Source organism: Nicotiana attenuata, chromosome 6 (genome assembly GCF_001879085.1).
Source record: "Nicotiana attenuata strain UT chromosome 6, NIATTr2, whole genome shotgun sequence".
Taxonomy (NCBI): Eukaryota; Viridiplantae; Streptophyta; class Magnoliopsida; order Solanales; family Solanaceae; genus Nicotiana; species Nicotiana attenuata.
The window spans coordinates 58,834,692-58,846,804 of NC_031994.1; the positions used below are offsets into that span (position 1 = coordinate 58,834,692).

A 12,113-nucleotide genomic window follows, 5' to 3' on the forward strand; every position below is an offset into this window, starting at 1 on the left:
ACGTGATCTATTTTTATGCTAGTTGTTAGGCAATAGATGCTAGGTGTGAGACTAGAAAATAAGATAGGAACTCAAAAACAATATGTTTAAGCAAACCGAGTGGCTGAGAATCGGGGCCTCGAGCCTAGTTATACGGGGTCTCGAGGTCGAGCTCGATACTAAGTTATGGACAGCCGGTAAAGGACTAACAGCTTTGAGAGCTTTGATAAAGGCTCTTTATGATCAATAATGAACAATAAAGTTGTTAGAAAAATATATATTTCACCATAAGGTTGCTACACCATACACCCACAAATAACTGGGTAAGTAGAAATGTCCAGTAAAGAAATCACGAGTGTTTTGATGAAGACTATGAATGCCATCCGCACAAATTGTGCGACAAATCTTGTTGATGCACTATAGGCTTATTGTACAACTTTTAAAACTACAATCGACATGTCACTATATTAATTAGTGTTTGGAAAAGCATGTCATCTACCGGTGGAGCTGAAGCATAGAGACTTATGGGCATTACGACATTTGATTTTGGATGTGGAAGCCGTTGGCATGAGCAGAGTCACTGAGTTGCATGAACTTGATGACTTCTTCTAGTCATTTGAAAGTACGAGGTTTTATAAAGATAGAATGAAGTTGATGTACGACAAACACATTCTAGACAGGAATTTCAAGCCTAGAGACAAAGTGTTGTTGTATAATTCAAGATTGAGATTGTTTCCAGGTAAGTTGAAGTGGAGATGGCCAAGACCATTTTATGAGGTCAAGTATTTCCTAATGGAGCAGTTGAGATTAAATCGGAAGATGTGACTAACAAGTTTCGGGTTAATGGACAACAGTTGAAGCATTATACCTTGGCTTGGGTGATTATGAAAGAATCGTCTTGATAATGTACTTGAGTGATCCTTGATTAAAGGAGTAGCCCGCGTCGTGCCACGATATTAAACCAGGCGCTTCCTAAGAGGCAATCCAGATGATAGTGTAATTGTAATAACTCAATCAGTTATTTTGATTTCTAGAACTTATTCCCCTATTTGAGACTTCCTGTAGGTTTATTTGATGATTAATGACTTGAGGGGATGTGAGGTTCGGGTTCTGAGAGGTTCGAGGGTGATTTGGGATACTTAGTTCCTAATTGAGGCTTAAGGTTGAAAGAGTTGACCAAAGTCAACATTATGGGTAAAAGACCTCCGACTGGTGACTTGAAAGATTCAATAGGTTTGTAAAGTAGTTTTGGACTAGGGTCTCGGATGTCACGGGTTTGATTCGACACTTCTAGTTGAAAGTTAAAATTTTGAACTTTACAAAGTTTGAGATCTTTGATTTGGTGCTTGATTCTTGGTTTAATGTTGTTTTTAGTTTTTTGAGCCTTTGGACAAGTTCGTATATGGTATACAAACTTATTTGGATGATTGGGCAGGATCCCGGTGGGCTTAGATGAATTTCGGGTTAGTTTCGGCATTTGTATTGAACTTGAACTGCTGGTTTTCTGGTACATTTACAGAGCTGAGTCTCGTGATCACGTAGAAGAAATTTGGGGGGGAGGGGGGGGAGTGATTTGTGCTTCGCTATCGCATGGAGGATATTCTCGATCGCCAAGGATCATCTGAGTGTGCATTGCATTCGCATGGGAGGAGGCTACGATCGCGTAGGAGAGATGCCAGTTGGCCTTCACAATTAAGGAATGGGCTCCATGGGTATTTAAGGTCTAGATTTCGATATTTTGCACATATTCACCATTTTTTAGACCTAGACTTCGAGAAGTGGCAATTTTTTAGGAGATATTCATTCAAACTTCAAAGGTTAGTGATTCTAACTTAGAATTAATTTAAGGTATCGAACAACCATGGATTTTTATACCTGAATCTAAGGATTTTGAAGAAAGAAAAAGAGTGTTTTGGCATAAAGAATAATTATTTTCTTTTGAAATTCTGAACATCAATTTGAGGTTGGATTTGAAAACAAAGTATATATTTGGACTCGGGCGGCCTTGAGTAACCGGGTATTGCGTTCTATATGGGGTTCCACGCATGTGAATCTCGGTTGACTTTTGTTGTCTTTTCTAGTTAAAGATTGAATTTTTGGATTGGAATTGATTCCTAAAGTGTTGGTTGATTTCTTTGAGTGTTGTTTGGCTAGATTTGGTTCATTTCGAGGGGAATTTATAAGGAAAACCGTTATTTAAGGATTGAAGCTATTTCGTAAGAAGGTAAGTCTCTTGTCTAACCTTGTTAAGAGAGATTTTTCTTCCAGTTGGACCTATGTGCTACTTGCTATGTGATTTCAAATAAAAAAAAAATCTCTGCCTATTAAGAAAGGGTGGAATTGCATAAATTTGGACTAACAATATACCGCAAACAATCTACCCAATTCGGAACCACCTATTTGTTTTGATTGTTTGTTTTGTTATATTTTGTGTATTTACCTAAATCCTATTATAAGAATAACTTCTCTTTGCTTTTTCAGATGGGTCAATTTAACCCATCATTGAATCTATTATAAACTAATACATTTTAAATTAAATAAATTAGATATGTTTACGCTTTATATGCTGATTTTGACACCCATAAATTAACATCTAACCAATTACAAAAAGCGAAAGAAGCACATTCCAAGAATTGTACATATCAAAATTATTTCTAAATAATAAAACATTACTTCCTTCGGTCCATAATAAGTGATTTTTTTGCCTTTTTATTTTGGTCCAAAATAAATGATATTTTATATAATCAAGAAGGAATTAATTTCGTTTTTTTTCCAATCTTTGCTCTTGTTTACAAATTCCAATATGTCAAGTTAACAATATGCTAATTTTAACTAAGAGTAATTTAGTCAAAATACTTTTTATTGGGAATTAATATTTTTTTTAAAGGTGTACCAAAGGACAAAAAGTTACTTCCTCCGGTCCACAATAAGTGATTTTTAGCTTCTTTTTTGTGGACCAAAATAAGTAATTTTTTTTTTCAGATTTCAAGAATGTATTAATTATTCTTTTTCTAAATTGCCCTTGGAGTAAATGATGTTGGAGTATGTGTTAGGAGTGTTTATATGAAGAGATAGTAAAGGTTAATATGGTCAATTTCATTGCTAATTAATGTTAAAAGGTGAGTTTGTTAATATGTGTGAAAACAACCAAAAAATCACTTATTTTGAACTGGAGGGAGTACTTATTATGAACCTCCGGGAGTACTTTCTTATATATTATTAAAGACAGCACAACAGTACTATTCAACATTATAGAAAAAAAATTAAAGTCGATAGCTTATACTTTTTGTTGGCCTGTTCCCATCTTTAATTGGTGCTAAATTTGCTCTCCATATAGCAAATTTAGCTATTGGAGATGTTTTACTGGAAGTTGATAATAAGGTCTCTAATTAGCTGGAATTATAATCTAGTATTAATGTTCTTGTTGACCAATTTTAGAATGCAGAAATCCATAACTAACTATAGTTTTATTGCTGTTTAAGGTTTCACACGGTTAATTAAAGATTGCTATTAAAAAATTATTTGTCTTGTTAGAAACATTTATTTATTCCTCAAGAAAGGAAGAGTTGGTTCCAGCAGAAAACAATTACTACTATAAAGGATATTCAATTTAATTACGTAACATATAATTTTAACTTGTCTGGCTGCTTATAGCAGTGCTTATAACTTCTGAACATAAAAGAGTTGAAAGATTAAGTGGGAATTGTGATTGAATAATTGAATCCAATATTATCAAGATAAAGGTTTTCCAGCAAGGATATATTATTTTGTAGCCCCAACAGTGTAAGTTATGTCAATGTTTTCTCATATCGCAAGATAGTAAATTCAAAATTCCGAGTTCTCTCTCGTCTTTTACTAATATATTCCCGCCTTATTAATTAAATTTATTTCGTTTCTCATCCGAAAAATCCCAAAAACACTCCACCCCTACCATTTCTTTTTTTTTTAAAAAAAAAAAAACAAAAAAAACTTAGAGCCTGTTTTGAAAGCCACCTTAAAAATGGATTTGGGTGTAATTGCACAGTCTGGCATATTTATTTGGCCAAGTAATTACCTGTTAGCATGGAATTGCTCTTTAGTTTCTTTCCTTTTTGTTTTTATTTTAATTTATTTTCTTTATAACCTTTTATTTTTATTATTTTAATTTTTTAATTTTGTTTTTACTTTTTAATTTCTTTTAAATTTTAAAATATATTTTTCTTTGTACATTATATATCTTTTATTTCTCTACCTTTACTTCTTGTGATTCCGAGTAGTTGCTTATATTTATTTATTATTTATTTTATTATTCTATTTTTTGAAACTACACCTCCTAATATTAGAAATAATGAGTCATTAACAAACTTGACATATAATGAGTAATGCAATTAAAGTAGAATTTCGTTGTTGAATGTGGTTATAAACTTATTATGTTTTCTAATCTTAAGTAATAATATTACAAGATCCATCGGTCCAAAAGAAAATGATACTAATTAGCTTGTGGATTAGTTGGGTCGTAATAGATAGTGGGCTTTTTTATAAAATATAAAATTTTGGGATAATTTTTAAAATAGTTAAAATATCCAATAGTAATATTTTGAGCAAAAAATAGGTCTAGAGCTAGTTTTGAGATTTGGAAATTTTGTTTTCAAAATTTGTCAAAATAAGGATAAAAACTTGACAAAATCTATGGCCAAGCAGAGGTCAGAAGTTTTGGTTTCCAAGAAAAAAGTCAAAACAACGACGACCTTGATATCATGACCCTTCATGTCCATTGACCTGTACTGGTTATCAATATCTAATTATTCACAAGTAAATTTTTTCCTCTTCCCTGAAAATTTATTTAAGGTAAATTTTATCGGTCAATTTATTAATGTTAAAATGTAAATTCCATAATACTTGTGAAAATAACCAAAAAAAAATCAATAAAAATGGACAGGTAACAGTCCTATCTTGTCTATTAGTGTATGAATGCATTGTCGTGTGAGTAATCCTTCCAAGCTTAGTTGACCGTTGATATTACCCAAGTTTGTAATTAACTGCATTCCAACACCCTTTGCCTTCAAAGTTCAGTTTTCCAATTGAGAATTGGAGAGTGATAAAATGGATGGCCAACATTTAGTTTTCTACTTTTTGCGGTCCATAATACATAACTTTTTGGCTTTTGACGCACCCCTTAAAAAAATACTAAATGTTTGAGAAAAGAAGTACTCCCTCCGGTCCACAATAAGTGACACTAATTAAGAAATCCACCTTTTAGCATTAATTAGCAACGGAATTGACCATATTAACCTTTACCATCTCACATAAACACTCCTAACACATATTCCAACACCATTTACTTCAAGGACAATGTAGGAAAAAAATAATTAATTCATTCTTGAAATCTGGAAAAATCACTTATTTTGGACCACAAGAAAAAGACCAAAAAATTACTTATTTTGGACCGGAGGGAGTAATTAATCTAATTAAAAATGAAACAGGGGTGTTTGCAATATTCATAATTAAAGAGTTATGGTGGGATGGGACCTACCATGAGAGCTTGTTGGTGAATGAAAGGATCAGTCCATAATTTTGAAAGACATATTTAGTTGTTTTGTCAACCTAATAGAGTTCAAAAACTTGCATTATTGCCCATACTGAGACAAACTAATATGATTCTTGATTTCGGCCCACTTGTCAAATTTACCAGGTTGTAGATTGATGAATGTAGATATGTATGGACTAGGTTATTCTATCTGAAAATAATTGATGTTTCCAATTATGCCAAGTAGGTAGCACGATAAATGTGTAGTATGCATAAGTTATGATATAACTAGTGGTTTACAAATATATATTCACTTGCTTTATGTTCTCTGTAAATTGTGCAGTCAGGATGTTGTAAACCTCCAACAATATGTGGATACCAGTATATGAACCCAACGGTGTGGAATAACCCAACAAATACAATAGCAGATCCAGACTGTTCCATCTGGAACAATGACCCAAACCAAGTATGCTACAACTGTGATGCGTGCAAAGCTGGTTTGTTAGGAAATCTCAGAAAAGAATGGAGGAAAGTTAATGTCATTCTCATCATAACTGTGGTGCTTCTCATTTGGGTATATCTCATTGCCTGCTGTGCTTTCAGAAACGCCCAAACTGAACAACTTTTCCGACGTTACAAACAGGGTTGGGCTTGATTTTTCTTCTTCTTTCTTCTTAAACTCCAAAACCATTTAAAATGGTAGTTGTAGTTATGCAGCTTGTTTTGCATTTAGGCGTTAGTTTATGTGTTTCTAGTTGCACATATTCTTTGTACCATTTTATCTCAATTAACCCTCTTTTACTCTTCCAAGCTATGAATGTAGAAATGATCAGATTGAAGAGTGACAAGAATGAAGTTGTATTAAGTTGCTTGAACCTAGCGCTCCCATAACTTGCTAATTTCCACCATACATGGAATGAAGAAACTATTCCAACATAAATTTCTTTGCATCTATCTTGTATTTATTGTTACTGTATCATTCTTAGCTTAATTATGTGAAATTTATATTGGAATAGTTTCTTTCCCATGCGGCCAACCAAAAGACCCATCACCCACATTATCGACAAGGTAGTGTGAACATCAATGCCTCCAAGTACTAGATAATTGTTTTTAGATTTGGTCCATAATTTCTTGAAACCAACTCAACATTGGGACTCACCATTTTTCGTGTTGGTCTTCCACAATTCTTTAAAACTAAAAACAAATAGTTTAGTGTCTTCCTCGCCATGTGTAATGTTGGTCTTCTTTCTTTCCTCTCCTGGTCTTCTGGCTGACCACTAAACTTAAATATACATGTCTTATGGTGTTATAATAGTTAAAACTGGATGGCTTTTGAATTACCTCTATTGAATGTGTTTATGAAGGAAAATAGGGAATACATTCTCTCAGATCAGGAGCAGATCTATCTCACCTTTCACTACTCTTGACTATACATGCCTGTGATCAATGAATAACATACTTACCAGTTCGACACGAAAACTCATAGCTGAAATGGCACGAGCTAACAGAACCATCTAGACCAGCAGTGAGTAGTTCAATTTTAGGCTGTCGCTATCTTCCTGGAATAGACTATATACATGGGGTCTGAACGTCCAGGGTTAGGAGATATATCCACAGCCTATAATGAATCAAAGTGAAAAATAATCAGCACAAGCAAAAAGTGTTTCTCAATCTTAAAAGCCAATAAGCCAGACTTGTTTAAACTAAAATCAAAAAAGTTAAAGAGTTTTCCAGAAGAAAAGCTGTAGTACTAGATACAACTTTTGCGGACAATCCAATCAGACTCCTTTCTAGCAATGTCCACTAGGAATTCAGCGTCTTACCCTTTAACCAAACTATTAACTGGGCCAAGTTTTGCATTATCACATATAACTTCATGCTGATCTATTGATACTCAACACAGGATGAATTCACGTCGAGAATTAAACAACGAAAAGAGAAAGTTGTGTGACATGCCCTAAAAACTAAAAAGATGCTCAAGGGAGAGGCAGACAGAATCCTATCAACAAATGACATGATGTAGGATTCGCAGTTAATATAGTAACGCTATTCCAGAGTAGGACTGAGAGCTGGTGGTATGAGGTTAATAGCAGCAGCTTTATCCTTCCTCTCTTCTTGGCTTTCCTTCTAAAGCCCAAATTATTATAGCAGAAACTACAAGTGAGCATTAACTAACATATGAACACCTTACTCCAAGAGAACTAGCATAGTAGAAGTTTGCCCTATACTCTTATATGTTTTGTTCTTTGATTCAAATGACTTTTGCCTGTGGCTCCTTTCACATTTTCTTTTCTTGTGTGTGTGTGTGGTGGGAGGGGAGGAAGGGGATGGCCCGATTATGGGCTAACAATTTATCAGATTCCCATGTAGTGTCACGAATCACAAAATTTACAATGCTTACGAACAAAAGGAATGTGTTATTTGCTAAGGAAAGTGGTACAAGGTGTTGACATTTCTAGATTAGCTTATCAATATGTTTAACCTTTGCTATCAAATGGATTGAGGAGAAATCATCTCTTTGTGAGATTAATATGTCGAAGATGATGAACTTTAACAAATGCTCTAAGCAGAGAACCTAGAAGTTACCTGTGGAGGTTCAAATCCTCCAGCATAATGGAAATAAGACCCAACTATCATAACATGATCAGCATCTCCAGTTGATGTCCAAATCGAGATAGCCTTTGTAAAGAAGCAGCGGTTCGAGAAACTGATACATAGGCAGAGACCAAAAAGTTGAAGATTGTTTTTAGGCCTTATAATAAGTGTTAAAGGAAACACTGGAAATCAATGGCCCAAGTTTAGATATCTAAGCAGAAAATGGGTAGCTGGAATCAAGCCGAAAAACATTTTGGATTTGTATTCGTCAGAGATTATAAAAATTCACTTTCTAGTCATTATTTACCTCATAATTGCAAGCCCACCAGGTTTAAGAATACGAGACATTTCCTTGAAAACATCAAGAGGCTTTGTTAAGTAATCAACACTAACCTGCAAGGGGAATACATGTTCATTAGCTTTTAAATTTTTCACTACAACATGCAAGAAGAGCACTCCATTAATGCAAGCGACGATGTTTTTATGATAACTATGCCAACTAACGATTTAATGTACAAGACCGGATATTTAGCCATCCTAAATGTTGTCTATAACTTATTACAGGCTCTCTATATCAGAGTAGGATAGTTGTCTCTAGCAGGATAAGGGGACAGCAAAAAACATGGTTTCCTATTTCCAGAATCCACATATAAGAAGAAGAACGAAATGTCAAAAATTATTGAAAAAAGAGCCAGCAAATCACTGGAAGAATGTGATTGGCAAGGTACAAGATTCTTAATGGACAAGATAACTAATGGTCAAGTTCTCTATACCGTGTTATGCTTAAGTGCTGAAATAATGGGTGTTTTCGGTTTCAGACAAAGTTTTCCCCTTGTTTATTGACAGAAGTTCTTATTTCTGCTTTTCTTTCACAGATTCTAGTATCGTGGAGACGTGTATGGTTGAGGATAAAGGAACCAGGTCCTATTCGATAATTGTATAACCTATTATTCAGAGATAAAGCGCAATTGATGCATGTGATTGAGTGCAAGAGTGCAACTTGTCTCTCACGGAGTACAATGGATTTGAAGCTGGATATTCCTAGAAAGAACAAATGTGATCCCATTTTAAATTTGAAAAATGTGTCATCAGAAGTTAGTTGTTTCCAAGTTCCAACAATGATCTCAAAAGCTGGATGCTTCGTGTTTCTTCTGTCACTGTGAAACGAATAAAGGAGAAAAAACATTAGAACTCATTGCCAGCGAATATGGACTAAATTATCACGTAGTACTACTTTTCTAGTCAATCGCAGCACAATTTATTTTCTGATCCTAAGCAGGCTACTAATAAGACCACAACTGACATTTTAGTTGTAATCAGATTTATTCTTAAAGTACAATGAATAGCATCATCATTAAGCAAGTGTATGCATGTCAACATAGGATGCAGAAAAGACAAGAGCATTTGTTCAATGCCAGATATCAATGAGAAATGGGTAAGATGTACATACCACATTGGTTATAACATCAAAGGTATTGTCTCCAAATGGGAGCTTAGGATTACTGTTCAAGTCTTGAACTACATACTCCGTTAGAACCTGCAGCGATATCAAATATGCAACAAAGTCATCTCATCAAAGTGATGCTTTATCAAGAATACCTTCCAAGTCAAGTTCTAATTGCACAATGAAACATAACGAAATAAATTCGCGTAAAGAATATATCCCTCTTTTTTTCTCCATCTAAATGAGCTTTTCTCAATTTTTTTTAAAAGCAGATGTGAGAGAGGTTCATGCATTGCCTTTAATCCGTAAAAAATCTCCTAAATATGGCTAATCCATTTCTGGATCTTGATCAGACACAGGAAAAAAAGCTCTCACACACGAAGGGCAACATGTGGAAAATGGTATCTTTGACTACTGTGGACCACAATTGACAGGACATGGAGCTTCCTCCTCCCCCCCCCCCCCTCGTGTGTGTGGGTGGGGGGAGGGGGGGAAGGAGTTGACAGGGCATGTTAATTGAAGAAGAGAAGATCGAGATTGAAAATCAAATGGTCCATAATAGAAAATGAGAGAAATGAGGCTAAGACTGAAAGGCAGTGTTTAGCTCTTACCGGATTTCGCTTAAGCTCTTCTTCATTCAAACCCATTCCAACTATCGTTTCTTGCTTGTACCCAGCAGGGTAATGACTGACCTAGATAACAAGAAAATCTAGTTGATGATCATGTAAGCATGTTCAGGGAAAGAGAGAATTACAAGCAAGAGATATCTTACCCAACTGCTACACATATCAAGTATTGCTACTCCTGGAGCGTTACTAGGAGGCAAGACCTCTGAATAATATTTGGTAAGTGCAGCAATAGCTTGATCGTCAATATGTGTCACAAAACGCGGCATTTCATAGAATAATGTATCTGGTGATCTGAGGATCAACTCAACCCAAAAATTAAGTCCAATCAATTTTTCAGCCCACAGCTCTATGGTTATGAACAGTAAAGTTTTGGAACACAAACAAAAGCAAGCAAAAGTTCGAAAGTTTGTACTCATCAAAGCGCTGGAAATCCTCGTCCCTAAAAGGAAATTGTTCTGGCCATTCAACATTCTTCAAAACCTTCAAGAAAAACAAATAAAAGCCAACGTATGAAAACTAGAACCAAGCGAGACCTGTCCTCAATTAGAACGAATCATTCGATGTTGAGACATAAGTTTGACAAAGTTGTATCAGTAGATAGGTTTAAGGTTTAGCAATAACAAGATTCAGCTGGACTATGAAACTGAAATAAAATTGCCAATGCTTATTCCAGGTAATCCAATTCTGGCCTCAGTTCATTACTTGCCAGATCAATAATCTTCTAACATGTACATCCAGAGAAATTTGACATGTCCTTCCGAGAATGATTTGTTCCATTAATCCTTGAACTTTTCAAGGAAAATTGGGTTACCAAATGCCACCTCTATGAGCCCCATAATCATTTCATCGTTATCACTAGTTATGGCTACTTCTTCGGAACTAGCTCTTAACGACTGAAATTGCAGCATTTAAAGCAAATTCTTAAGCATTATAACAATTCCTAGTCCAATAGAACTCCTTTCTAAAACAACTTAGGATCAATAATACTCTATGATCAATTATATCACTCACACTACACATTTGACGTCATAAAGTTTTGAACTTTACCAAGGTAATCCCCAACCTTGCACAATAGATTGAATGAGCTGTATGCATAAACTGAATTAGCAGATTACATAACTCCAACAGTCCGAAAAAGAAACCAAGCTAACTAAGAGTCATCTATTCGTTCGAACCCGAAAATTTAAAACTTGTTAGGGAAATATAGCAGATAACAATAAGAGAAGATTAACCAAAAACTAAGATGGGTAGTAGCTGGAAGATGAAGAATTTAATTACCTGCTCAATTGCACTCTTCTGACTGGCAGAAGCCATGAAAGATTTACCACCGACATTGGCGGCCATGCTCATGAACTGAGACCAAACTGATATCCCAATTCCTAACACCACTCTACGTGGAATAAAAGCTCTCTTCTTACCAACAATTTTAGACTTTTTATAAGAATAAAAAACTGAATTGGTAGTTGTTATGGGAGCTGAAAATGGATAAACACCCGCCAAATTTGGCAGCCGGTTCTGTAATTTCATACCAAAACGGTTAGCCATTTTTTGTGTCTTGGATTATGATATTATCTGCACCATTTTTTTGCACGTAGACACATGTAATGCCTTTTTTTTCTTTTTCTTTTTGAATGTTGGTTGGGTTGATTCATTTCTGGTGATGGGTATTTGGTGAACGTGTCCACACTCTGCGTCACTGATCCAAAAACTTCCATTTGGGCCTCAGCTTCAGAATGACCCAAATAGTTTGGACCCAAAAAGAAAGAGGGATTTTTTCATTCCTATACACTATTGAAAATTTTAGGAATTTTTATATTCCTATACCATATAGGAAATCTTTTTACCCTACATGTTTAAGGTTTGAGTAAATTATACTTAGTATACCAAATTACCAATCCTATACCATGCTTAATTAAGGGTCTAATTAATGGATATGATCTGTTGAAGCTCTCACCTAGAT

General features: G+C 34.8%; 1 protein-coding gene across 1 annotated transcript; it reads right to left on the minus strand.

Annotated features, from left to right (window-relative positions):
- LOC109227057 lies at positions 6,583–11,756 on the minus strand. Its single transcript, XM_019392056.1, has 8 exons — positions 11,432–11,756; positions 10,566–10,633; positions 10,297–10,444; positions 10,136–10,216; positions 9,531–9,617; positions 8,388–8,473; positions 8,072–8,192; positions 6,583–7,103 (listed from the first exon to the last, which is right to left on the minus strand). The coding sequence occupies exons 1-8, from the start codon at positions 11,696–11,698 to the stop codon at positions 7,026–7,028; spliced, it is 936 nt and encodes a 311-aa protein (XP_019247601.1). The 5' UTR covers positions 11,699–11,756; the 3' UTR covers positions 6,583–7,025.

What these genes read in the sequence shown, in the direction of transcription:
- LOC109227057 (XM_019392056.1), bottom strand. Translation starts at nt 11,698, where the DNA reads ATGGCTAACCGTTTTGGTATGAAATTACAGAACCGGCTGCCAAATTTG. An exon ending in TTGATATGTGTAGCAGTTGG is followed by an intron (nt 10,217 to 10,296) that starts GTAAGATATCTC and finishes CTTGTTATCTAG; the next exon opens with GTCAGTCATTACCCTGCTGG. An exon ending in AAGAGCTTAAGCGAAATCCG is followed by an intron (nt 9,618 to 10,135) that starts GTAAGAGCTAAA and finishes ATATCGCTGCAG; the next exon opens with GTTCTAACGGAGTATGTAGT.